Raw genomic sequence first — 24,628 nt, forward strand, 5'->3', positions numbered from 1 at the left:
TGCCATTTTTTAACAAATGTGTGGAACTGGTAATTTCCATTAGAGTTAAATTTACTCATTGAAAATTTTTTTATTATTTAATTCCTACTGTAGCATGGTTTTTAATCACATTCAAACAACAGTTTCTTTTTTTATAATTGTTGTTAGCTTGACTCGAACGTAGTTTTTAAAACAAGAAAGCTGGTCGTTCCCGGGCCACGGGGTTTCAAAATATTTCCTAGAATATATCCCGCAAAAGATATTTTCCTTTCCGGTACCTCCACCATAACATTAACATCTTTCAGCTTTTCTGTTTTTCCTATAATGAGCGTGACCGACGGCGAGTCTTGCATTTTGTCATGTTCCATAACAGCTGAATTTTTTAATTCTCAACCTTCTAGAAAAGTAACTTGGAAAAATGCCGAGTTACGGCTTATTAGGAATGAATTTCGTGATTTATTTCTTGAAGTTAAGCTGCCAAAATTGACCAATAAGTATTTGCTCAAGGGAATAGTTGTTCACAAGAAATTTATTAAGGAGGGAAAAGCGACTATCAATTTCCCAGAACAGAAGTTAATGCTGCTGATTTCAAATGCTCCGACTTCACAATTATTTTCATTCCTGAAAACAATGTATGTGAAAATGGCAGTGCAGGGCTCGGAACCAAAAGTTGATATTAGAGCACGTTTGCTTTCTAACAAAGAAAAAAGTATCGATGAGGTTAGTCCAGTGACAGTGAAGGACTTGAATAAGTTAAGTGACAAACACCAGAAAAATGCATCGCCATTAAGTGGAAATAATGATACCACTCCAAAAACAAGAAAAAGAAATTCCAGTGACGTGAGGAACATTAAGGTTCGGTATAATTTCTGACTATAATGTACATTTTCAATTACATTTGTTTCTAAATGAAGTGGTTTATATGTTACTTCGTATTCGATGGATAACTCCGAATATTTGCTCTGTAGAATTCCAAAAGAAAGAGAAGCTTGGTGATGGAGTTGAGCCCTAACCTTCTTACTGAGGAACAGAAAGTCGTCGTCCAGGCAGCTCTTAATGGAAAAAATATATTTTTTACAGGTAAAATATTAACTTCTTCATCCATGAAACTTATTTCAGCCTTATATTTCATTATGAATAAATTCAAGGGATAACTGCTTAATCCACCCACACTTCGCAAAATGTAATCCAATCCATTAGATGATTGTGAATGTACATTGAATGTCAGCACACATCTCTGGATTTTCATTAATATTCAGTTCATCCATTAGACGGGTGTTATTCCAGTTTTATAACCCAGGTTTTATCTAACCAACTCATGTCGACGCATCTAATCAATTTGAAAGTGCTTCAAAAATGCACATCATTTAAATAATCTTTAAGTCTCAGAAGTGGATTTAGAAAAACGCTATGGAAACCCTTAACCATTCATTTGGTATTCCTCATTTATAGAAAACCTAGGACTTGGGTGTTTGTAAATGTCCTTGTTATATAATTGTTAAAAGTCCCATGGAAAGGCCAAAGTGCTGTTTTTGGATGAATTTGGAGTAAATAAATGTATTTCATGATTGTAATACTTCAGAGGTAGATCGGGATGGGATTAGAAATACATCATCTCTTGTTTGCATAACTAAAAGGCACATGTAGTAGTGAAGTCTTAACTGGCTTCCTGTTGGCAGCTGACACCCTTACCCATTGGGAAACCCTCACAGCCTTCACTGGAGTCATGCACCTGGAAAACACCAAATCTTAAAATGCACATGCCGAGATCTAGTGTTATAAATGAACCTTCTAAGGCAATGCTTATATCATTCATTTTTAGAGCTCATCCTTGTCTTTATCGACATTCATTTGTTTGGCCTCTCAGAAGTCCATATCAGGTTGCAGTCTTGTGGGGGATCGGTATGGTACAGGGGCCAACGTACTGGTTACCGACCAAGAGGGTCCAGTTCGAATCCTGGAGAAAGCAGATATTTTTCAGTGGTATCCAGATCCCTACTTGAGGTGCTTTGTGGAGAGTGCTTTGAGTTAGTACGCTGTCTGTCGGATGGAATGTTAAACTGGGGACACCTTAGCGTCTTTCGTTAAGAGTAGGCTAATGACGACGTCGGGTTTCTCTTCACCCTTCCTCCATTCCCATCCATCCCTAATGGTGCAAATGATCTCAGCTGTCGGTCGTCTCCCATAAATACTACTACTTGAAGTCTCGCTATTGTAAGGTCTACTATCCTTATAAGTCTTTTACGTGCATGCAGTTTCATGTTACAAGAGTGAAGGAATGTTAAATTTGGCAATTTCAGCTGTTTGCATTGTCATTAATATGCAGGAAAGATAGAGAAACTTGAACCAACTTGAATTTTTAAAAATTATCATTAAAATAACATTAGGAATGGTTTTTTTTGTTGTCTCCAGTGTAACGTTATGGAATCAGCATAACATGTTAAAATGAAATTATTGACTCTGTAATTCCTCACACTTTATTTAAAAACATCATCCAGGTTTTGACATTGAAAGTCATCAACACCTGATGATGACGTTCAACGCCGAAAACTGGGTCGTGTTTTTAAAAAAATGTTTGTGGAATTACAAAGTCAATAATTTCATTAGAAATTGTAGTTAGTGATCAGTTTTTGAGGGAACTGAATCAAAATGTCCTCTGTTTGTGCAGGCATGTTAACTTGATTAGTACTTACATTGTTTACTGTGCTTGACGCCCTGTCCTCTGCCTCCCATGTTTGACTCTTCTCTCCTTCTCAAGGGAGTGCGGGCACAGGCAAGTCCCACTTACTCCGCCAAATCCTTGGCGTCCTGCCACCAGATGTGACCGTGGCAACTGCAAGCACTGGCGTCGCAGCATGTCAAATCGGAGGGATCACTCTTCATTCCTTTGCAGGTATTCTATTTTTTTACTGTTTAAACTTTTTACGTCTAACATTTTTGAGAAAATTCAAGGGAATGTCAAATGGGTACAATTACATCAGAGTATTACTGGTTTATCTTGGTGAAGTGGAAAGGAGGTTGTTTGGTTATAGTTTCTGAAATATATTGCGTATTCATAGTTTTTTTTATTATTTTAATGCTCCTTTCAAGGAGGTACACAAATGAATATGCCTTGGGTGTATCAGTCTTGTGTCGAAAGTAGTGATTTCGTGTCACCTGCAGTGGGTAACAAAGATATGAATGGAAGTCAACCTGCTTCATTTTATCACCATTTATCACCACTTCTCCTTGAGTTGTCTCCTTCCCGGAAAATATGGTCATTTGATAAAAAATTAAGCCTTTTTTTGATCACCTTATTGTGATGTAACTAAATTTTTCCCATAGGTATGTATTTCAATTTAATCTTTCCGGTAAACTTTTGATAGTGTTCTATGCTTATCTTTCACTCCATTATGCCTCTTCAAGAACTTGATAAATGGCCATCCTGATTTAGGCCATTGAAAAACAATCAATTTTCAATTAAATATCTCATGCAAATATACCCCTCGTGCTTAAAATTACTTTTCTTTTGTGGCAAAGTGAAAAAAGTCTGATTTGAGGTCATTTAGATAATTGATAATGCAGCAGTCCAGGGGGCCTAGGTTTGATTCCCAGGCACACCTCTTTGGGCACCTTCAGCTCCTCCCAAGAAGTGTGATTTTTTGCGTATCAGATCTTCCTGGGAAACCATAACCGGCACAGGGAAAGGAACTGAACCCTCTAACCACGATGTGTGAGTTTCACATGCCGTCAGGCTTAGTATAGAGTAGTATAGAGTCTACCATCACCTGCCAAACCGACCTTAGGGTTGATAACTGTGTTTTTGTTTTGTATAATGCTTCAATGCTAATTAATTCCTCTCATATTACACCTACTTTGATTTCTTCCTCCACTTGTGTCACACATTCTAACGTTATTTTATGTAAGCTCTTCTGCTCCCTGGACTCATCATCATATTTATCGTTTTGAGAGTCTCTTGAACCACATTCACCCACCCGTTTGACTTTCTAGGTCTGCCTCTTCCTCTCCCAAACTATTCAGTCTGCTCTGATATTTTTAATTGTTTATTTCCAATTCTCATCCTTTCTCTCGACATGGCCAAGCCGTCAATGCTCATTTCATGCATCTATTACCAGGGCTGCCAATACAAATGCTTATGCATTTTTTCTTTGCTCGCTCTCTTCCTATTTTTGCGACATCTCCACTCCAAATCCACCATTCCCCTTCACCCACCATTTACAGTTGACATTTATGCTTATCTGACCATACTCACGTTTCCCCACCATACACTAATTAGGGATGGAGTGCACCAATATTTGTAAATAGCTTATCACTTTTTGTTAAGTCTTAATTTGGTGTTGTCCATTGATAATAATAGTTTTAACAGCATCATACTGGTGTATTTGAGTCAGAATTGGCAATGCATTCTTTTTGCTTGTTTTATGTAGGGGCATCTGGAGACCTCCAAGGGTTCTGAATGGAAAAATGGAGAGCCACATCTATTCTATTACTGGCTCGTCTCTGTCGTATCTCCAGCTTGGAAACCCTTTCCAATGTGTTAGTGTGTACGCGTCCTTGCTGTTTTAGTTTTCAGTATGTTTAACTGTCTATTGTTTCTCAAAGAAGTCCGCTAATTGCATTTCATATATGGGCAGTCAGGGACCTCCGAGGACTCAGACAGGGTGAACCATTCGAGACTACGTAAAGGGACATGTCAAAGCCCATAAGCTTCAATTTAAATACTGAAGAAACCTGGGAAGTAGCTTATATGCAAGGTTGCATAATTTATTTAACTCCTGCAAGTACTTTACCTTAAAGAGTCATGAAAATAGCCTTGAAAATATCTTTGTGAATTAGTTATCTCTATGCAACAATTTCAGAGTGTAAAAATCATTTGCCTTGACTGGAATTAGAAATAAGTCATCTCTAGTTGAGCAAGTAATTTCCATGGAAAGGCATTGCTCTGTAATAATCAAGAATTATAAAATGTGAAATTTTCATTCCTATTAATATTGAGCCAAATTATCTAAGATTTGTTAATAAGTTGTTTCTTAGTGTAGTAATAGCCTGTTGTTTCATAGTAACCAAGCTTCATTTACACTTTTTTCCTGTAATTCGTCCCATTTTACCTGTTTAAAGTTCAGTTTTTTCAGTGCATATTTGAACAATATTCTTGCATTTATATCTAGCAGCTTTTTTTTTATTTTTTCCCTCTAAATTTTCTTTGCCACTCACTTTCTCTGCAGATCTACTTTCAAGACATACACAAATAACTTACAGTAGTCTTTTTCAGCATTCGGTGCCTCAATTTGCTACATTATTCCCTTTTATTTATTTGAACTGAATAATCACATCGAAATGAATACAGTCCACAAGTTCTCACCATCATCATTCATTCGAGGGCCACCTAAGCCCCTGCTACTTATTCACAGTAATCTCTTCTAACACCATCCCATGTCTTTTTACTCATATTATTTCACTGCAGTCACACTAATTCAAGATGTCCCTCAGTTTTCCCCAAAGCTTTATAAGAGCTCATTTCCATATGAGCCAATTGCAGTTTAAGACTTCTCATTCAGAATTAAGCCAGTGCTCTGACAGCGGTTCTTGCTATCTCTTGGCTCCTGCTGACTCCTAATCCATGGTTCTATGCTGTTGCCATCAGTTCCAACTATTTCACACCCTTTACAATCGGTGTAACATGCACACAAAGCATTCATTCGTCTATTTATTTAATTATAAAATGCAGACGATTTGTACCAAAATATTAAAAGTATCAAAATATTCTGTTGGGAAACCAGAGCTTGTCACGTATCTGAAAATGACTTAAGCATGTGTGATGAATGAATGCCTCGCAATTAGGGACTTGGATTTTCTTTGTCATTTTAGGAAGGCCAATATGAGCAAATGGTTCACAAATTTCAGCCAGACGTGATCCCATTCTGTGAGATATGGCAGCATTATATTTCAGTTTCATGTTCATGGAAGCTTTGAATTTGTTCAGATTAGTCAGCTTGTGTCTCTTGATCTTCAAATGTATGTCGGAGGAGCTCTTGAAACTCCCAAGTCATTCCCTTTTCCAGGTGTTGGCACAGGGAAGGCTTCCGTTCAGCAATGTATACAGCAGGCTTCTCGTCCGAATGTTCTCCAAGGATGGAGACGCTGTCGACACCTGATAATGGATGAAATATCCATGGTTGATGGGAGGTTCTTTGAGGTTTGTCATCACTCTCCTGAGAGCCTTAGATCATTCATATATACGTGGGTCCATCTCGTAGGAAGTAACAATGGTACTCTTCAACAGAATTTTTATTGGTGCAAAGCATTTGACTGTGATACAGCATCATCAGGTACACTGCATCACTGTGAAACAGGTTGTAGCAAGAAAAATTATGAGGAAAAGTGCCATTGTTCCTTCCTATGTTCATGCAGTAAAACTTTGATTAAGCAGAACCTGTACCATGTGGAAGCTTGTCCTATCTGGAAAAAAGTTTTGGTCCCAGCATGCTTTATAGGATTTCTTTGTATTCCTACCCTTTGCCTGGGAGATTTCAAGACAAATCCATCCACCATAACTGCATGTCCTTTGTACAAATGCCCCACTTTCACCATTCAGCGGTGGCAGCATCGCCCCCTGTATTTCCCCGATGGGTTTCTCTGCTATTCCCTTATCCAAGGGTACGTACCATTCGCTAGTATGGTGGAGGTGTGGCTAAAAATATTTTAGTTACTAGTTTCTGCCTGGAGTAGGAAAAAAAGAGGCTTTGCTCCAAAGATTATTCACAATGGCAACTGTTTTGGTGTCATGGCACTAGACCCACTCTGTCAATGGTGCAGGGGCTTACATTTTAAGAACCGTGAGGGCTGAACTACGTAACAAAATGGCCAGCAATTTTTCAAAGATGGGAATGGAAGAAATCCTGGATAGAAACTAGAATGGAATGGGAAAACCTGGAGTTTTGGAGAATTGATGATTTTTTATTGGAAAATCTTAATGGTCAGGAGAAAGAAATTTAGAATTACTTACAAATTTCATCGCTAGCTTGGTTCACCAATCTCTTTTTCAAACAATTGTCATTTAAGTGCCAGTGATATTACATTGCTGTTTAACTCTCCCCATGCATTTTTGTCAGTAAAGCTAACCTGTTCATATCCAAGGTTAATACATTTTGTTTGTCTGTTTTCCGATTTGCACATGATTGATGCTGGCTCCCAGTATAGACTATTTTTAGGATTTGTGATGAGAGAGTATTGAGTGGCTTCCCTTTGTTGTTGAAACAGAAACTGGAGCGAGTGGCAAGAGCCGTTAGAGGAAATGACAAGCCGTTTGGAGGAATCCAGCTGATTTTGTGTGGAGACTTCTTCCAGTTGCCTCCAGTGTCCCGGGAATATGCTGACTATGACAAAAGTCGAAAAGGTGAGTTGGTATTGTGAATATGATATCCATGGGTTTTAATAGACCTGTGTCACCATGAGATAAAGGGAAGAGTCAAATTGGTGAAACTAAGTCACATTTATGTGAAGGGTTCTGCATGGTATTACCTTTAATATTTCCGTTGCAATTCATTTTGTGCCATCAAAGAAACATGCACGCATACCCCTCAGGAGTTCGCCTACCAGGGAGTCTTTAAATTGTGGAAAGCTGCTGGCAAAAGTGTGTCAACCCTCAGCAAATGTACTTTGAAGAATTTTGAGGCACGGTAGCAGTATCTGAAATAAACCTATTTTCTAGAACTTTTCCCGATACTTTATATACAAACTATGTATGACATAGATAGAGATAGCTAAGGTCCAGGCATGGTGGTGAGGTAGAAAGAGTATTAAGGGAATTGGACTCAAATAAGGCTGTGGGGGCAGATAGGATTCCTGTAGAACTACTTTTAGAGTTTAGGAAAATGTGGGAGGAAGAATTTTATGGGCTTATTCATAGCATTGATGGGGAAGGAAATTGTCCAGAAGATTTCGTCAACTGAAGTGTAAGTTCTCTCCCCAAAAAAGGGAAAGGCAAATGTATTCTATGATCATTGGCATGTGTATGTTTGATATTTCACCCCGATTCGAGTTGTGCTTAGGCTATAAGAGGATTGGGAGGAGAGCAAATGATTGCTTAGGAGATATTCAATTTGGGTTCAGGAAGGCGAGAGGCATGCCATTCCAGCAATGAGGGCACTAATAGATAGGAATATAGAATACAATCAGGATGTATTTGTCTGTTTGGTAGATTTTTAGAAAGCAATTGATAAAGTGAATTGAGTAGAATTAATGGAGGTTTTGTGGAAAATACGAGTAGATTTGGGGAATAGGTGACTTATCCACAACCTGTACTTATCTGGTACTGCCCAGGTGCATGTGGCAGATGGAGAGTCGGGATGGGCATTGTTAGGAAGAGGGATTAGACGGGGGTGTCCATTGACACTCATACTTTTTAAAGTATATATGATCAGGGTTATAGGGTTAACTAGGTCTTATCCATAACTGAGGGTAAATTTCCAATTATGGGGAGTGTTTGAATGAAAATATTACAAATTTGCTAGAATATTTGAATAATGCGACTAAAATTTGAGGGAAAAGAGTTTCTTAGTTCAAACAGTTCAGTACTTATCACTGAAAAAATGTTTTTTTTCTTCCAAGGCCCTTAATTGCTTTTGGTTGAGGCACTATATTTTTAATCGTCGTGACTTCAGTTTGAGATTTTGTCCGAAAAAGCTAGTCAGGCCGTTGGAAAAAAAAATTTTTTTTACATCAGTGTGTTGAACTGTTGAAACTAGGAAAATCATTTCCCTCCAATTTTAGGTTAATTATTTTAAAAATTTGGAAATGTATAGTATTTTCATTCAAACATTCCCCATAACTGGAAATTCACCCTCAGTTAAGAAGTTAATTACTGTAGTGTAAAATGTAGTTGATCGTTGATGCCTGTACTCAGTCTGTATCCTATGTTCTACGAAATAAGTGAATTTTTATTTCCAGGGGGGGCAAAAGTGACAATGAACGGGGAAGCTGACGATGGCCCAGCAACGTTTTGCTTTCAGTCGAGTGCATGGGAAAAATGTCAGCTTGAAAGCTATGAGCTGCAGGAAGTCCACCGTCAAAGGGATCCAGAATTTGTGTCAATACTGCAGAACATTCGCATTGGCCGGTAAGTATTTCTGATTAGGAGTGAACTCCTCTCCTTTGCATAGTAAGGATTGTTCCTTTAACCATGCTGGCCCCAGTGGTCGTGGCACAAGGTCCTCACCTGCCAACCCAGAGGTTCTGGGTTTGATTCCCACCTAGATGGGTTTTTCTCCTCCTAGGGCTTGGGTGTTTGTAATTGTCTTTGTTACATAATTGTTAAAATTCTTTATGTAAAGGCCAAAGTGCTGTTTTAGGATTATGTGATATTAATGTATAGACTGTAATAATTTAAGTTTGATATAAGACAAAATGCATAAGTTAATTTGAAGACAGCATTTAAGAATGGTAATTTTAATAGTTTAAAAACAATTTGATAGCAAAATTTTCACTGGTTTCCTTAAATATTGATTTTTCAACCAAGCCCTTTTCGTAAGTGGTTTGTGTTGGAGCTTGACTGGAGCCATTTAAACAATTTCTGTTAGAGAATCTACCGGTGCTATTTGCCTTCTCAAGTGCAATGTCCTCTCCAATAAACTATTTAGTTAAAAAGGGGGATCTAGAAAAGATCATGTATGCAACAATTTCAGAGTGTAAAAATCATTCGCCTTGACTGGGATGGCTGGCTGGCAAATGATTTTTACACTCTGAAATTGTTGCATTGAAATGCACATTAGCGGATGACTCCGTTAAAAGTTACTGTTGCGGCATCTCCCGCAGTTTCTTTGGAAAGATCATGTACACAAGATCAACGTGGCTGATGGTTAAATCGCCCTTCTGCCAAACTAAGACTTTAGTGTAAAACACTTGATACAGCCCTGAGCAAGGTTGAGGAGGGCCAAAGAAACTGCGGGAGATGCCGAAACAGTAACTTTAAATGGAGTCATCTGCTAATATGCATTTCAATGCAACAACTTCAAAGTGTAAAAATCATTCGCCTTGACCAGGATTCGAACCGGGATCCACATGACATCAAATGCCTGTGACATTGTATGTATGGTATTTCGTCACAACATCTTGTTCCTTTAAAGAAAGCCCCAAAATTTCAGAGTTTGAGAGGACCCCTCGATAGCTTAAGTGGCTAAAGCACTCGACCAGACATTGAGGGATCCGGGTTCGAATCTCGGTCAAGGCGAATGATATTTATGCTTAATTTGTTGCATTGAGGTGGGCCTCGAAAGAGGTGTGTTGTTCTTTAAAATGTACAATTCTATATTATTGATTAGTTAGTCCTCTGTTATTTTCAGGGATGAGATGGATCAATTTTAAATGAGTATTTTGTCCATAAAAGTGGCTGACAGTAAGAAAATATCAGTAAGTTACCTCTTGTTAAATAACAATGATACTCATTTTTTACATTATCACTGCCCACCACTGTTAAAAAAAAATTCTTACCTACAAAAACAAAATCTCTGTGAACAGCATTTCTGCTGAAATGCTGTTCACAGAGATTCCCAAAATATGCTGAAATTTGTCAAGTACCACTCAGCAAGAGTATGACTGACAAACCCTACTCCTATTTGCAGGGGGGATCGGGATTGGTGCGGTTGCTATCGTACTGGCTTCCCACCCAAAGGGCCCAGGTTCAAATCCCGGCGGTGTTGAATATTTTTCAGAGGGATCTCGATCCCTACTTGAGGTGCTTTGTGGAGGGCACTTTGAGTGAGTACGGCGTCCATCAGATGGGACGTTAAGCTGCGGACCCCTCGGCAACTTTCATAAAGAGTAGGCTAATGCTGACGCCGGGTTTCTCTCCACCCTTCATCCTTTCCCATCCATCCCCTGTGGCGCAAATGACCTCAGCTGTCGGTCGCCTCCCCTAAATACTACTACTACTGTATTTGCAGGGTCACTGAAGAAATCTCAGAAAGGCTGACAGCAACTCTATCTAACCAGTTGGAGGAAGGGGGTATCCTAGCAACACGCCTTTGTAGCCACACCAAAGATGCTGATCAAATCAACCAGTCTCGCCTTGTGGAGCTTCAAGGTTCTCTCTCCCCTCTGACTCTGCATGTCTAAAGAAAAGAGGGCCCCTTGTCCATTTCCCACTCATGGCATCAACTATTTTCATGATTTTGTGTTGGTTAGGAGCCTGTATCCTGGTGTGTCAGTACCAGGATACAGGCTCCTAGGAATTGGGTGTGGTGTGTGGGTTTCTGTCTGTCAGTAGAGTAGCTTGTTTAGAATATTGAGGCAGGTCTGGAGAAATTAATTTATATTGTACTGAGCACCTATTACAAAGGCTTGCTTCAGGGTGCCTTAGGTATCCAACAATTGGTGTGATTAATTACCAGTGTTCTTTTAACTGGTATTCATCAGGAGATACGCTGGCGTTAGCTGTAGCATTGGCAGTGGGAGCTGCACTTTTGAGCATTCTCCATGCAGCCTGATGTTGGTTATTAGAATTGGAGGTGTGGGATGCATTGGCCTTCCTCTTCGCATCTGCTATTTTTATTCTGTAGGCTTTCCTGTCCTCATTGTATTTTTTATTTATTATTTCATCGTTCATGCTTCTCGATTTAGCATGTAGCTGAACCATCCTCTTTCTCATATCTACAAGCTCAATACTAAGCCATTTGCGTTGTTTTTTGTTATTCCTAGAACCATGACTCTTCATGGAATAGAAAGGGAAACATTCATCAAGGTAGTTTGACTACCGGTGATTGAGGTGATAGAAATTCGTACAGACTTCACTAGGTACTAGATAAGTTTCCCAGTCCATGCTTAGCTGAAAGTGTTTAAATTGAGATGAGCCATCCTCATTTATGTGTGTCAAAGCTTAAAGATTTTCCAATCAATCTCTTACTTAATAACTGATTATAGCTAAAGTTAATTGAAATGGTGACAGCAGGATGATACGCTATATGTAGTAACCCCTCAGCGAGCACTTATTAATGACTTTTCATTATGTTGTCTAACCAAGTAGGCTCACGTGCAGGTTCAGAAATAGCATAAGGAAAATCGAATGATTTGAATATGTTAGCAAATTTGTAATGACCCTTGTTTAAGTATTTTATGCACATTTTCATTTCCCTTTGCTAATAATTCATTGGACCCATCCCATCCACATATTTTCTCCCCCCCATCCCCTCAAATCCCTTCCCCCAATCCATTTCCCAAGGCCCCGATGTGGTCCGTCTTGTTTTCAGTCATTTTCAAAACAGTCGGGGTTTCTGACGTCCTTAGATGTTTGATTGCTCTGCTGCATTGTTTCACCTTGCTGGTTGACATTTTCATTGGCATTGCAGTCAGTCTTCAGGTCCAAAAAAGCTGACTTCACAAATGCCCGTGAAACTGTCGACTAGCAATGCAGGAGCAATCAGAAAACCATTGCGTTGCCTTGCACATCACCACCAGAGGCAACCGTTGGCATTTGAGGTTTTTTGTTATTGCTGCTGTCATTAATTTACGTGAAATATTTCAACTCTTCCTTCATTTGAATACTTCGTATCTGACTCCTGCCATCGATGGGAGCCTCGGGCACTTAGACCTCATGCTCCATTGTACCAATCCTTGTTTAACCTGTGTGCCACATGGAGATGGGGGACAAGAGTGCCACACTTTGGAGTACCTATTCCTTGGGAGGCAAACCAGAATGAGAGGAACGTGGTTAATGAAAAGTCCTGTCTACATCCAAGGTTGCTCTTCCTGTTGCTCATTACTTGCTCTATTTACTGCACAGTTTTTCATACTTTTTGTAACATTCTTGTTCGTGAAGTGGAATGCGCTGTGCTGTACGTTTTCATACCAAGTCAAAATTAAATTGCTCTCTGCTGTAATTCCCACAAGCCTATAGGATACCTTTCACCACCATGCTTTTTCTTGTGAGACATTGCAATCTGCATGCTCTTTTGCTCTTTGCTGGATGTAAACAGCAATCAATATTTTTACTGCTTTGTTCCTTTTTCTCATCTAATCGCTGTCTGGGATACCGCATTTCTATTCATGGCAGGGAGTTGCATGATTTGTATTTTCATCCTGGAAATGTTGTTTATTTTCTTTTTTGTGGTAGTCTACGTTTTTTTAAAGTTTATAGTTTCTATTTCATAGTTACAGGAAGTAAATTTTTCTCTTGCCTGTCACTCCCTCTGTTGTCCAAACTCATAGTTGAATAGTTAGCTCTTTTACAACAGTTAATTTGTCATAATCATTAAGAGGCATTGTTCTTAACTTCAGAGACACTGATAATTTCAGGTCCGGCATGCCCGTAGACATAACTAATTTGGGACTTTCGAAATGATCACATGTTGGTTTCTCACAGTATGGGATGAAGGAACTAAAACAATTGGAAAGGGAATAAAATTAGCTGCAAATTTTTCCTGAGAGCATTTTCATTGCATTTCAAAATGTTCTGAAAAAAGTAATTTCAAGGAATTTCAGGGTCCATGTTGAAGTCATTGGAGAGGGCATCCAACAAAGGGTAAAATACTATTGCAAATAGACATTTGTGAATGGCCGTCAAAATGTTTCCCTTCGGTATGAACGCTTATGGAAACATCAAGCATTTTTGTGTTGATTGATTACATTTTCAGGCTATGATAACTTGTTAGCTGACATGTTTAGACCGTATGCCAAAAACATGTATTGCTTATGGAAATTTCTGCCTCTTTTCAAAATATTAACAACCATTCATTTTAGATTTCCCATTATAACTCAGTTATTTTTGTATAAAAGAAATACTGAAGGCATATCCTATGAGTATATTTGCAATAGTTATTAATGTAATAATTATTTTCTTCAATTTTTTTACCATTCATATTAATCCCATTATTTATTAACAGAAAGAATTTTTGTCATAATAATGCTCGTTTTCGATTTTGTTAACCTATAATGCAAGCTTTTCCTCGTCTATTGGAAATCTTTCATTTTTACCGCACTGAAACCTTGGGAAATTCAAGAATGAATGTCAAAGTAATGCATTTTGAATGTCAAACGGCCAAATTGTTTTCTCGGGGGATTGTAAAAACAAAGTTTGGATACTTGACAAGAATGATTCGTCCTTTGAAAAAAATCAATGCTTACATCTGTCCTTCCTCAAAATTGCAATGAATGTGCAATGTAAAAAGGGTAGGCATTGTGAACCTTACATTAATAAATTACATAATGTAAGCATTATGTAATTTATTAATTATATTAGCATTTTTTTTTGCTTTACCTAGGTGAAGGCAAGACTTTCACTGCTTTAGACAGTGACATCCAGCTGGCTTCGTACCTTGATCGTGCCACTCCGGTGGCCAGCGAGTTGGTCCTCAAGGTGGGGTCACAGGTCATGCTGGTCAAGAACTTAGATGTAACCAAGGGCCTGGTGAATGGCGCAAGGGGTGTGATCACCAAGTTCACGCCAGAGGGAGGTGAGTGGTACATCCCCCAGAGTCCTGTCTTTCACAGCCAGTCACTTAACTCAGTATGGCCCACAATGCCACTCATGTCCCGTGAAAAGGGAAGTGTTTGCTCCTGACTCGCAAAATTAATGCTAAACCATTTCACGCTCCAAGGTTGTTGAATTTATCCATTGTATATGATTCAATTGGAATGCAATTCAGTTGTTGGAATTGAAACATGTTGGCTCTTGCAATTGGCCACATAAAATGTGAGTAGTATGAGCTGAGGAAATGGAAGTGGGGTAAAAGCATCCGAAGCACACAGAAGGAAAAATCGCTAAACCAAAGTACCTGCAGTGAAGTGTAAATTGTGGGAAAATAATATAGGCACTCTTACCTAAGAAACCACTCGCTCACTTACTCATGCAATTAAGTGCGAGAATGCCCTCGGTTTATTGCCGAATGGGAATAAGGTTATGTGAGCGGATTGTTGCTGTCCAATTAATGGCCATTGACAATATGCTCTTCTTTGGAAAATACTTTTTATTCATCTTGCTTCTCCATTTCCATGTGGGGTGGATTTCTTATGGAGTGAGGCAAACTGAGTAATTCAGTTATGGAAGGGGAGTTACTGGACTACAATTATCTTTTTGAGGAGCAAAATTAAAATGCTTTTGAGAAAAGAATAAAATTTGATGAAATAGGGTTAAAAATCAATGGTGGAAATTTGTTGCAGGTTTTAGTAACAGCATTCAGAATTTTTCCAATTGTGTTGCCGGCTTTGGTGGCAGCAGGGTAACGTCCTCGTCTGCCAATCCAAGGGGTGTGGGTGTGATTCCCACCTGGGTGGATTTTCCTCCACTTAGGGCTTGGGTGTTTGCAATTGTCTCCATTGTCTTCACTGTTAACAGTCCGATGTTGAGGTCAAAAAGTGCTGTTTTGGCACTAAGGCTAAATAAATAAATAAGCATCACATTTCCATTATGGGGCTTTTTTATGCTCTCTGTTATTATGATGTACATACGACCCGTACCCGCCGGAGATAATAATGTAGCACGCAAGTGCATTGTACGTGTAGTTTCCATTTATGTGCCATTCAATAGCGCAGTGAAATTACAAGTTTGAGTGAAATGAAATTGAAGTTTCAGTGATAATGAAATTAACAGGAGTTTCTACCACTCGTGGGGTACCACGTATTTTACCACCATTTTTGAATTCTGAATCCAAATACCTAATTCAAATCGCTACTTACACAAGGAGAGGCCAGCAATCTTGAAATGTTTGAAAACCAGAAATGGGGAAAATGCTAGACAAAAACTGGAATGCAGCAGCAAACCCAGAGTTTTGGAGAATTAATAATATTTTACTGGAAAATGTCAATGGATGTATGAATGAAAAATTGCTTTTTTGAAATGATTATTGAATGCCTAATGCTGCAATGTTTTGAAAAATTACTATCAGCCCTCGGCATGTTAGTATTCTGGTAGAAGGTGAAGAATTGTGCATTACATCTGAGTGCATTGAAGGAGCGTTAATGTTCAGTTGATTTGGCTCTGACCGAGTGCCATCCTACAAAATGAATTCTACATCCCAAACTATAATCGATTCACTGCACTTGAGTAGTAATCAAACGGTTAATATGAAAGCCTTACTTCTTTGAGTAAGAATACCGCAGTATATAAATAATCTGTCATGGAGATGATTTATTCCGTGTATTCATTGTCCAGGTAACCCGGTTGTACGCTTCAAGGCGAAACTTGAAGTGCCAATCCGGGCTGAAAAGTGGGTGGTGAAGGCAGTGGGTGGTGTGACCCTGACCAGGCGCCAGATCCCCCTTCGTCTGGCTTGGGCCTTCTCCATTCACAAGTCTCAGGTGAGTTGGCCTTGGATTGCTCTGGCAGTCACAATATTATCAAGAGATTCTAACGAGTAAGTAAGTCTATTTTATAATAATACACATGCACTTGGTTGTGACAAAAATCCACTTTTTACCTTTGGTTCTCAATTCTTTACATGAACAAAAACAGACTTATCTCCATCTTTGACATTATCATGAGCTATGGAATCATTTGCCATCCAGAACGATCAATGTGACAGTGGACCAACCAGCTTTCAGTAGTTAAGTCCTCAAAAAACTTGACAATTAATCCAATGTCTCTGTTGTTGTCTTCATCCATTTTTGGTGCTAATAGTTTAAATGTTGATGTGGCTATAAATGAGCAAGCAGTTAATACTTCTCTAAATAAATTAAACGTGGTTTATTTTCTCGCAAAATTTGTTTTATTGAAAAAAATACCAAGTTTTATTTATTCATTGGTCATGGATTATTGCTTAGTAGAACACCAAAACACCAATTTCAGTTAATACTTTGTTTGTCGTGATGTGGAGAAACGATTTGAAATCTATTCCTTCGGTTGGGGAGTTTAACGAAGTGCCTTCTTCTGTCTTCCCTTGCAGGGACTCACTCTGGACTGTGTCGAGATGTCCCTGTCGAGAGTTTTTGAAGCGGGGCAGGCGTATGTGGCACTGTCAAGGGCCAGGGCGCTGAAATCACTCCGCATTATTGACTTCAGTGCTTCGCAAGTGAGAGCTCACCCAGATGTCCTCAGATTTTATGCCCGCTTCAGGCGGGCGCTGCGAGAGAGACTGGCGTGTCAACCCGTGGTGAGAACTCTTTTTGCGTCTCCGTGTATATTATTTGCTCTAGTTCATCGCTTTGAATGAGTACGTTATGTGTATGTTTAGAAAACAACCTGGTCATCTAAAAATTGTATTTCCTAGTTGAAATCATTTCACTGCAAAGCCTGTGTCATGACCACAGTCATATTTAACCACTCATCTGGCTATATAATTTTTCCATGTCCAACCCGTGGTGGGTATTTAATTTTACACTTAAGCCCAAATTTCTATTTTTGTTGTAGGATGATTAAAGGCAAACATTTTATTGTTTTTTTGCACTATAAAACAAATATTTTGAGTAGTCGTTTGAAATGATGAAAATTTTGGGTTTCATTTTGTTTTAATTTTTAATCTCTATTATTTAACGAAGTTAAAAATGATAACAAGGTACCAATTTGTACAATTAATGAAAACATCAGTGTAGAATGAATGCTATTTAAGATTTTTGGTTTAATCAGTGGTAACGGAATGTTTCGACAAATAGGCCACATGTAAATGACAATGTTAGAAATTTTGTAAAATTAAGGGGAAAATAGGCGACCGCACATTACTGTTGTATTTTTTATTCTTTACTCTTCTTTAGTAAAAATATTTAAATGATTACAACACTTCATTTTTGCACAAGAAACACTTCACTTTTTATTTAACCACCAAATAAAAAAATAATAATAATAATGTTTCAACATTGGAATGCATATTGTTTTCCAAAACTAAATTGTTGAATTAGTAATTCTCAGTTGAACTCGGTAATTTTATTTCTTTCCGTATAAACAAGGAATTTTACAAAGTAAAGACTTCTACAGTCAGGTTAATAGTATCTTTCAGAGTGAATTATCCAGTTGGTTTAAGGATCCTGGTCAAGGTGAATGACCTTTGCTCAACAAAATTATCACCCGTGATTGATTAGGCACCTAAGTGGATGACTGTAGTAATCGTTGTTGAAATTTATGCATTTGTTTGAATCAGTTGCATCTCCTTTTCAGGCCATTCCCAGACGACTGGTTTGATTCGAATCAATGCAATAGGGAATTCATCAGCACTTAGAGGAATTGAGAGCAGCAACGGAATTATAGTTACATTTCATCCGAGTCATCATCCTCCGTATTTGCAGCAACCCATCTCGTGAGGAGGAATTGAGTGTGGTCAGCAGTGCCCTCATTCTTCCACAACACAGTACTGAAACTTAAGGAGAAGTTTGTTTGTGCAATATCCCCATTGTGTTGTTTTGCCGGCACTTTTTGCTGGCCTACTGGAAAATAATCATATTTCAGAGAATAATGTCATTTGTATTGTCCGTGTGATCTCAAGTGAAGAAGCATGTTTCTGCTCATATTTCACTTTCAATAGATAATAAAATAATTATTTGATTTATTCGATAGGTGGTAAGGAGCGTACTGTCTTGTTACAAGAAGCCACTGCTTTTTAATCCAATTAAGATACTTGCTTCCTGGTGCAGTCGTTTTTTGTTTGCGGGATTCAGTAAGTTAATTGCTCCTTGAATGAGCACCATGAAAGCCCCAGCTGGCTCGGTGGCTTTTGTGGGTAGCTTATCCAGTTGCCTGTGATATGAATTTGGGACCAGAGGTGAAGTACCAAAATGTAAAACCAATGTGTTGTGATGTTTTCAAAGATGCTGTGGAGAAAGTGTACTGGTGACATCAAGACGGGAGCATTCATCATGAGTGGATACGTTGTTAGGTTCCAGTTATCAAGAAAAGTGTTCGCAAATGAAATCAAGCGGGAAGTGGTTGCTTATAATGGCAGTCTTTCAGATGGGAAAGGTGGCTGAGTTGAAATGAAACGCAAGTTGTTTTTAGTTTATATTACCTTTTATTCAGAAAAGGTTCCTTTTTTGAGAGTTATAAGACAATACTGGAAGAAGTCCTACTTCTTTTTAAGAATGCAATTGTGTAGAAACTGTCTCCGTTCACTGCCAATTTCAGTTTTAGAAACTAACAGGAGTGGCATGGAGCCAAATCAGGTGAATATGGGAAGTAAAATTGAGTACCGCAATACCTTTTGAAATTAGATATGATCTTGAATTAGTGCACCCGTGTATTATCATGCAACGGAGACCATTTTCCTCAGCTCCTGGTATTCAGGTCCAACTCCAAGAATCCTGGCCCATAAACGATTCAATACACCCAAGTAAAAGATGATATTCACTGCTTGGCCTGTTGAAATGAATTCCTTGTGGGTAGTTCTTTTCAAATTGCAGAAAACTGTGAGTCAAGTCTCTTCTCCGCTCACCTGCACAAGGATGTTTTCTTTGCTTTGGATGCTGTGGGCTCTTGCATTCTAAACTCTGACACTTTGCCTGGCAATTGTCATACTAAAAGCATCATGTTTCTGGATTAATGCGAACCTCTCTTTCCATGTACTTGCTGTACTCTATTCTGAATGTTTTGTTCATCACTCAGTGCATTCAGAACAAAGTGAGCATAGACCATCCCAAGAGTTAAGTTAAATCAGGTAGACAGAGGATTTAGGATTACCAGTGAGATCTTTGGTGAACCTGTTGGACACGCAACCATCATCTCAAAGCATTTGAACAAGGTTTCTAATGTTGTCTTCAGTTAGAACTATTGCGGATAGGCCTGGCTCTAGATCATAGTCAAGGATCTCTCCACCATCATGAAATTTTACATGTATATCACTGAAGAGCATCCTTATGACTTATTGCATCACTACTAAAAACAGTTTTAATCAATCCAAGTGCTTCTGCAGCACTTTATTCTCTGTTTAACTCAAAATTTAATGTCAGCTTTTAATAAATCCAGTGTCAGCATGTTGATTCGTCATTCCTTTTCCAAACTATGATCAAAATGCACTGATTCATGTTTCGTCATCAGAAATGAGCCGGCAATATCTGTGCTTTGAAACTCCAACTGATGATAGCTGAGCATGACATTGTTTAACTTATGTCTTTATCCAGGGTGTTGTGGTTATTTGAATATTTAATCAGTCACCTTTTGGAGTTGGAGAGAGTGTGTCAGCCAGCATAGAAAGCATCTGATGGATCTACCCGTGAAGAGAATCTGTTCCTAATCCATCCAAGTTGTAATGTTCAATGCACATGATTGATGTCAGCCCTTTTCCTGTATCATGTGGAACTCTTTACATCAGTGATACTGTTAATTGCATTTTTCTTGTGTGATCTGATGCCCTGTGTTATGGTATTTGTTATTCTTTAGTTCAATTTTATATTACAAACTTAGTAAGTGTTTCAACTGTAGGTGGTTCACTCCATGTTTCATTTTTCTTGTAGCTGATTTCCTTGTCTTATTTTTGTCTTTGAAATCGGATGCTATTGCTTGGAAATTACATTTCTTGCTTGGGTGATGGACCAAACATTATATGTAAATAACTCTTCACAATGAGTTTGGAAATATGGTGATCTAGACAAATTTTCGATGCTCATTGAGCCAATCTAGATGAATTTTTGTATTAAATGAATTTATATTCATGATTTTTATAAATCTTTTACATATTTTAAATCATTGGTTTTATTTTCATTTCAAATGCAGTTGTAAGTGGGGAGAAAATGTTTGGTCTGGGACAATACACGCGGTTGCCTACCTCCCAGGGACCATCCGTTTGCAACATGACTTCTATCTCTCCGTCTCCTCATTGGAAATTAATGCTTTTGTACGATAGAGCAGCTAATTTTACATAAAAAACGTCCTCTAACTTTTTGGTAACACTTTAAATAAGCCCGTAAAAAATTAATTAAAGTTCTCAAGACCTAATTTTTGAACATCCCACTTATTCTCTTTAATTCCGCTTCACTATTTTCTCATTCTCTGCCGATTATTCACAGTCTCCTTATTCTATTTGTAAATTGACATTTAAAGCGGGGGTCATGAAGAGAGATACAGAAGTAGAATTGCGCTAACCAGGAAATGCCCATTCCTCACCCTAGCTTTTTCCCTTTCCACTGCACCTTCTAAGCAGTATATAAGTCAGTGCAGAGCTGCATTAAGTTGTCAGCGGCCTGGGAACTAGTCACATGCCATCGACCCAACTGAATCACTGAGTAGGTCCTTAACAAGTGAATTCTGGAAGAATCTTCAAGGCCCTGTACACAAATAGAATCTGCTGCAGGAAGGTAATTATGGTCCGTAAAACTAAGTTTTTCGGATTTTTTCAATAACCTCTGGAAGTGAGTAAATTTAAGGATGGGTCACTCTCGATGCCCACCTTCAAATCCTGGCGAGAAAACCGGAGACCCTTTTCAGGGTATCCGAGGGTTTTCAGGGTACGGGAATATCATTTTCAGCAGGACATCCCCTATGTACCCCTTAGAAGATTCAGCAGGGTGGGGATTACTACCGTACTGAGTATTTTCCCAAGCTTTCAGACCGATTGGACCAGTGGTTTTGGCCCCAGGGCCAAAATTTCCGAAATTTTTGGGAATTATGCTCAATAACTTATTTATTTGAAGAGATAAAAATAATGTTTAAATTTGAAAGTATCAGGGAACAATTAGTTATCGATTCCGCACGGAATTACCCGTAAAATTATAAGGGTTTGCCCTAGGGGATTATAAGGGTATGGTAAAATCCCTACTTGAGGTACCCTTTTAAAAATTCCATATGATACCGGGCATTAGTGTATACTATTCCCAATTTTTAAAATTTTGATATACCAAATAGGTGGGCCAAAATTTAATTTAATTTTCCTAAGGAATCCATAAGAAATTAGGTGGTGCCATTAAAAACCCTAATAACTCCGTTGTTTGAAGAGATAAAAATATGGTTTAAATTTGAAAGCTTATCAGGGAAAATTTAGTTATCGATTCCGCATGGAATAACCTGTAAAATTACAAGGGTTTACCCTTGTAAATTTACAGGTTATTCCATGCGGAATCGATAACTAAATTTTTTGTACCTAGGAAAATAAGGGACTGGAAAAATTAACAGGTTATTCCAGGTAAATTTACAGGTTATTCCATGCGGAATCGATAACTAAATTTTTTGTACCTAGGAAAATAAGGGACTGGAAAATCCCAAATTGAGATACCCTTTTAAAAATTCTATACGATACCAGATATAAGTGAATACCATTCCCAATTATTTAAATTTTGATATACCAAACAGGTGAGCCAATATATAATGTTTTATAAAAGGAATAGAGATATAAAATTGCTGAAATTCATATATATTAAAACAAACATTGGTTTCAAACAATTTTTATTTGGTTCTTCTCTTTAAATAAGAAAAACGGCTCTTCACCATAATTATAAGCCATCACCTCCCCCACTGTCATTCGGGGGAGAAAAATTTTCTTCTCCCTCCCCTGAAAAGAAATTGTTGCCACTACCCCCTCCCCATAGTAGCCGACCCCGGGTAGTCATCCTCTCAACATTCACCAAGTAGCGTTTTCCCTCCAAGTCGTCCTTCAGAAATGACCCCTCCTGCGGCCGTAGGAATCTTTCCCGGATGCTAGCCTGAAAGAATAAGTATATACCGTCAGTAGATATTAATTACACATCGAACATTATTAAAGTTCGGCATAACCGGTTAAAAAAGCTATCACAGAAGTTGAGGGAGAGGTCAATGCTTCGGGTGATGTTGAGATGGAGGCGGTGATGCTGGCAGTGGGGGAGCTGATCATCGTCGTAGTTGAGGTGGCGCACTTCATCCTACAAAGGTAAAAACAGAAACTTCATGCATAAAAAACCATATGTAAATATTTATAATCATACTTGTGCCTACAAAAGAAGTGTGTCTGAGTACTGGTCGATGGCTGCGGTGGATTGAGCAGTGGACGGTGGCTGCAATCAAGCAGCATCAAATCAATCGTAAGTAGAAAACAAATATTTATCATTATCATAATATTATAAATAATACTTACTTGTGGCTTTGACGGCTGGCCAAGTGACGATGGCTGCAGTGGACTGAGTAGCAGTCGACGGCTAGCAGTGTCAATGGCTGTGATGGTCTGAGCAGACAATGGCTGCTGGTTCTCGTATCGATCGTACGTGAGAAGCTAACAATCGTACTGTCCATATTAAGTAGTTGGAAGAAGCTCATGATATTTGTTGCGGTAAAGGGAGTTCGCAGTTTGCATTGCAGCATTGAGCATCGCATTTTTTTAGTACGAACTGCCAACTCCACAGACCTTGGAAAATGCTCAGGTTGCATTGAAGGATAATTCAAACGAAATACCTGAACTAGTTAATTCATCCCAAGCCCAGACCAGTACATGCACAGACGATGAAATTACATGATTCAAACTAGGTGACCTTCTTGCACGGGTGTTCCGCTGAGGAAATTAGTTTTTATTTCTATAAAACTCCACTTCTGAGAATTAAGTTTCCATTTCCTTCTGAGCTGCTAAAAGAGCTATTACGAACCGACGTCAACACCCGAATCATCAGCTACAGGCATTGGCGTCAGGATTAAGTTCATATCATTAATTAATGGCATTAATTTTCTTCTTAATGCATATGCAATACCTTACCGAATATCTTATATAATTGATTTTATCAATAAGATTGCTAAAATTTTGTTAACAAAGCAGTAGTAGTAACATATATAAACCAATGTCTAACATAAATTAGCTAAATAACTTATCATTACCAAAGTTATCAAAATTTATTGTTCAAAGTGAATTCGTTTAGACGGAGAAGGGACAATCACCGGGTATCTAATTTAGACATTGTATGCAGAGTAAAGTTGGCAAAATCTTGCACAATTTATCCGATTCAATACCTCGCTCTACGTTTATTCAAATCGAGGACTTTACTACTGCAGAAGAATACGAGTTTCGGTTCGAACGGGGATATGAAGAGGATGATATTCATTACACAAGGTTTTTTCTGCTTTTAGATCCTGCGTTTAGTGCAATTAGATGAAAATGTATATTTTTCATACGTATCATTTTTTATTTCCGCAACAGCTAAAAAACCTTTACCCATGCCCTCTATCCAAGAAATTCTAGAAAATTACAATGCTGGTAGCTATCAATTCGGAAGAATTAGAACAGGCATTAAGTGAAATATATATATGAAAATAGTGTTTAATGGTGATAACATTTCTATTATGGGAACGTATAATCGAGTGAAAGATGCGTTGGATAAGGCAAAGGGAAGAAAATTTTGCACTTACTGCGAAATCTTCTATGGCATTGACGTAGCTATGCCTCATGAGAATACCAATGCACACAGCATTAAAATCAACAAGCAAATATGGAGAGGATTCAATGAAATTGAATCAGCTATTTGTACCAGACTGAAAACATTTTGGATTACTCCTGTGGAAGATAGTGAACACGACATGATCTCATTTCTCAATAACATCTAAACTCAGTTGATTGAAAAGATTAGTGATCAAACAGCAGAAAATAGCACCATTAAATTCAATCTTGTTTTAATTTGCAAATTCAAAAAGGGTGAGAGGGATGAAATGAACGCTTCCTTCAAAACCAACATTCGCAGGTTATTGATAGCAGATGAAATTGAGGAAGTAATAAACGAGACATTTTCTAAACTTTAAAAAAAAAAATTAAATTTTCAAGCTAAAGGGTCAGGATGGACCTTATCAAATGTAATA

The 24,628-nt window shown here is 38.3% G+C and overlaps 1 protein-coding gene across 1 annotated transcript; it reads left to right on the forward strand.

The window, feature by feature from the left end:
* The first annotated feature begins 253 nt into the window (after positions 1-253).
* Positions 254-18,361, forward strand: Pif1 (Pif1 DNA helicase). The gene is made up of 11 exons (XM_071595410.1): positions 254-834; positions 948-1,059; positions 2,738-2,872; positions 6,042-6,175; positions 7,240-7,375; positions 8,974-9,097; positions 10,920-11,059; positions 14,232-14,423; positions 16,121-16,266; positions 16,851-17,057; positions 18,056-18,361. Exons 1-11 carry the CDS (start codon positions 304-306, stop codon positions 18,077-18,079), a joined length of 1,881 nt encoding a protein of 626 aa, XP_071451511.1. The 5' UTR covers positions 254-303; the 3' UTR covers positions 18,080-18,361.
* The last annotated feature ends 6,267 nt before the right edge of the window (positions 18,362-24,628 follow it).

This window comes from Hetaerina americana, unplaced genomic scaffold, assembly GCF_022747635.1.
Source record: "Hetaerina americana unplaced genomic scaffold, ioHetAmer1.1.p SCAF_7, whole genome shotgun sequence".
NCBI lineage: Eukaryota > Metazoa > Arthropoda > Insecta > Odonata > Calopterygidae > Hetaerina > Hetaerina americana.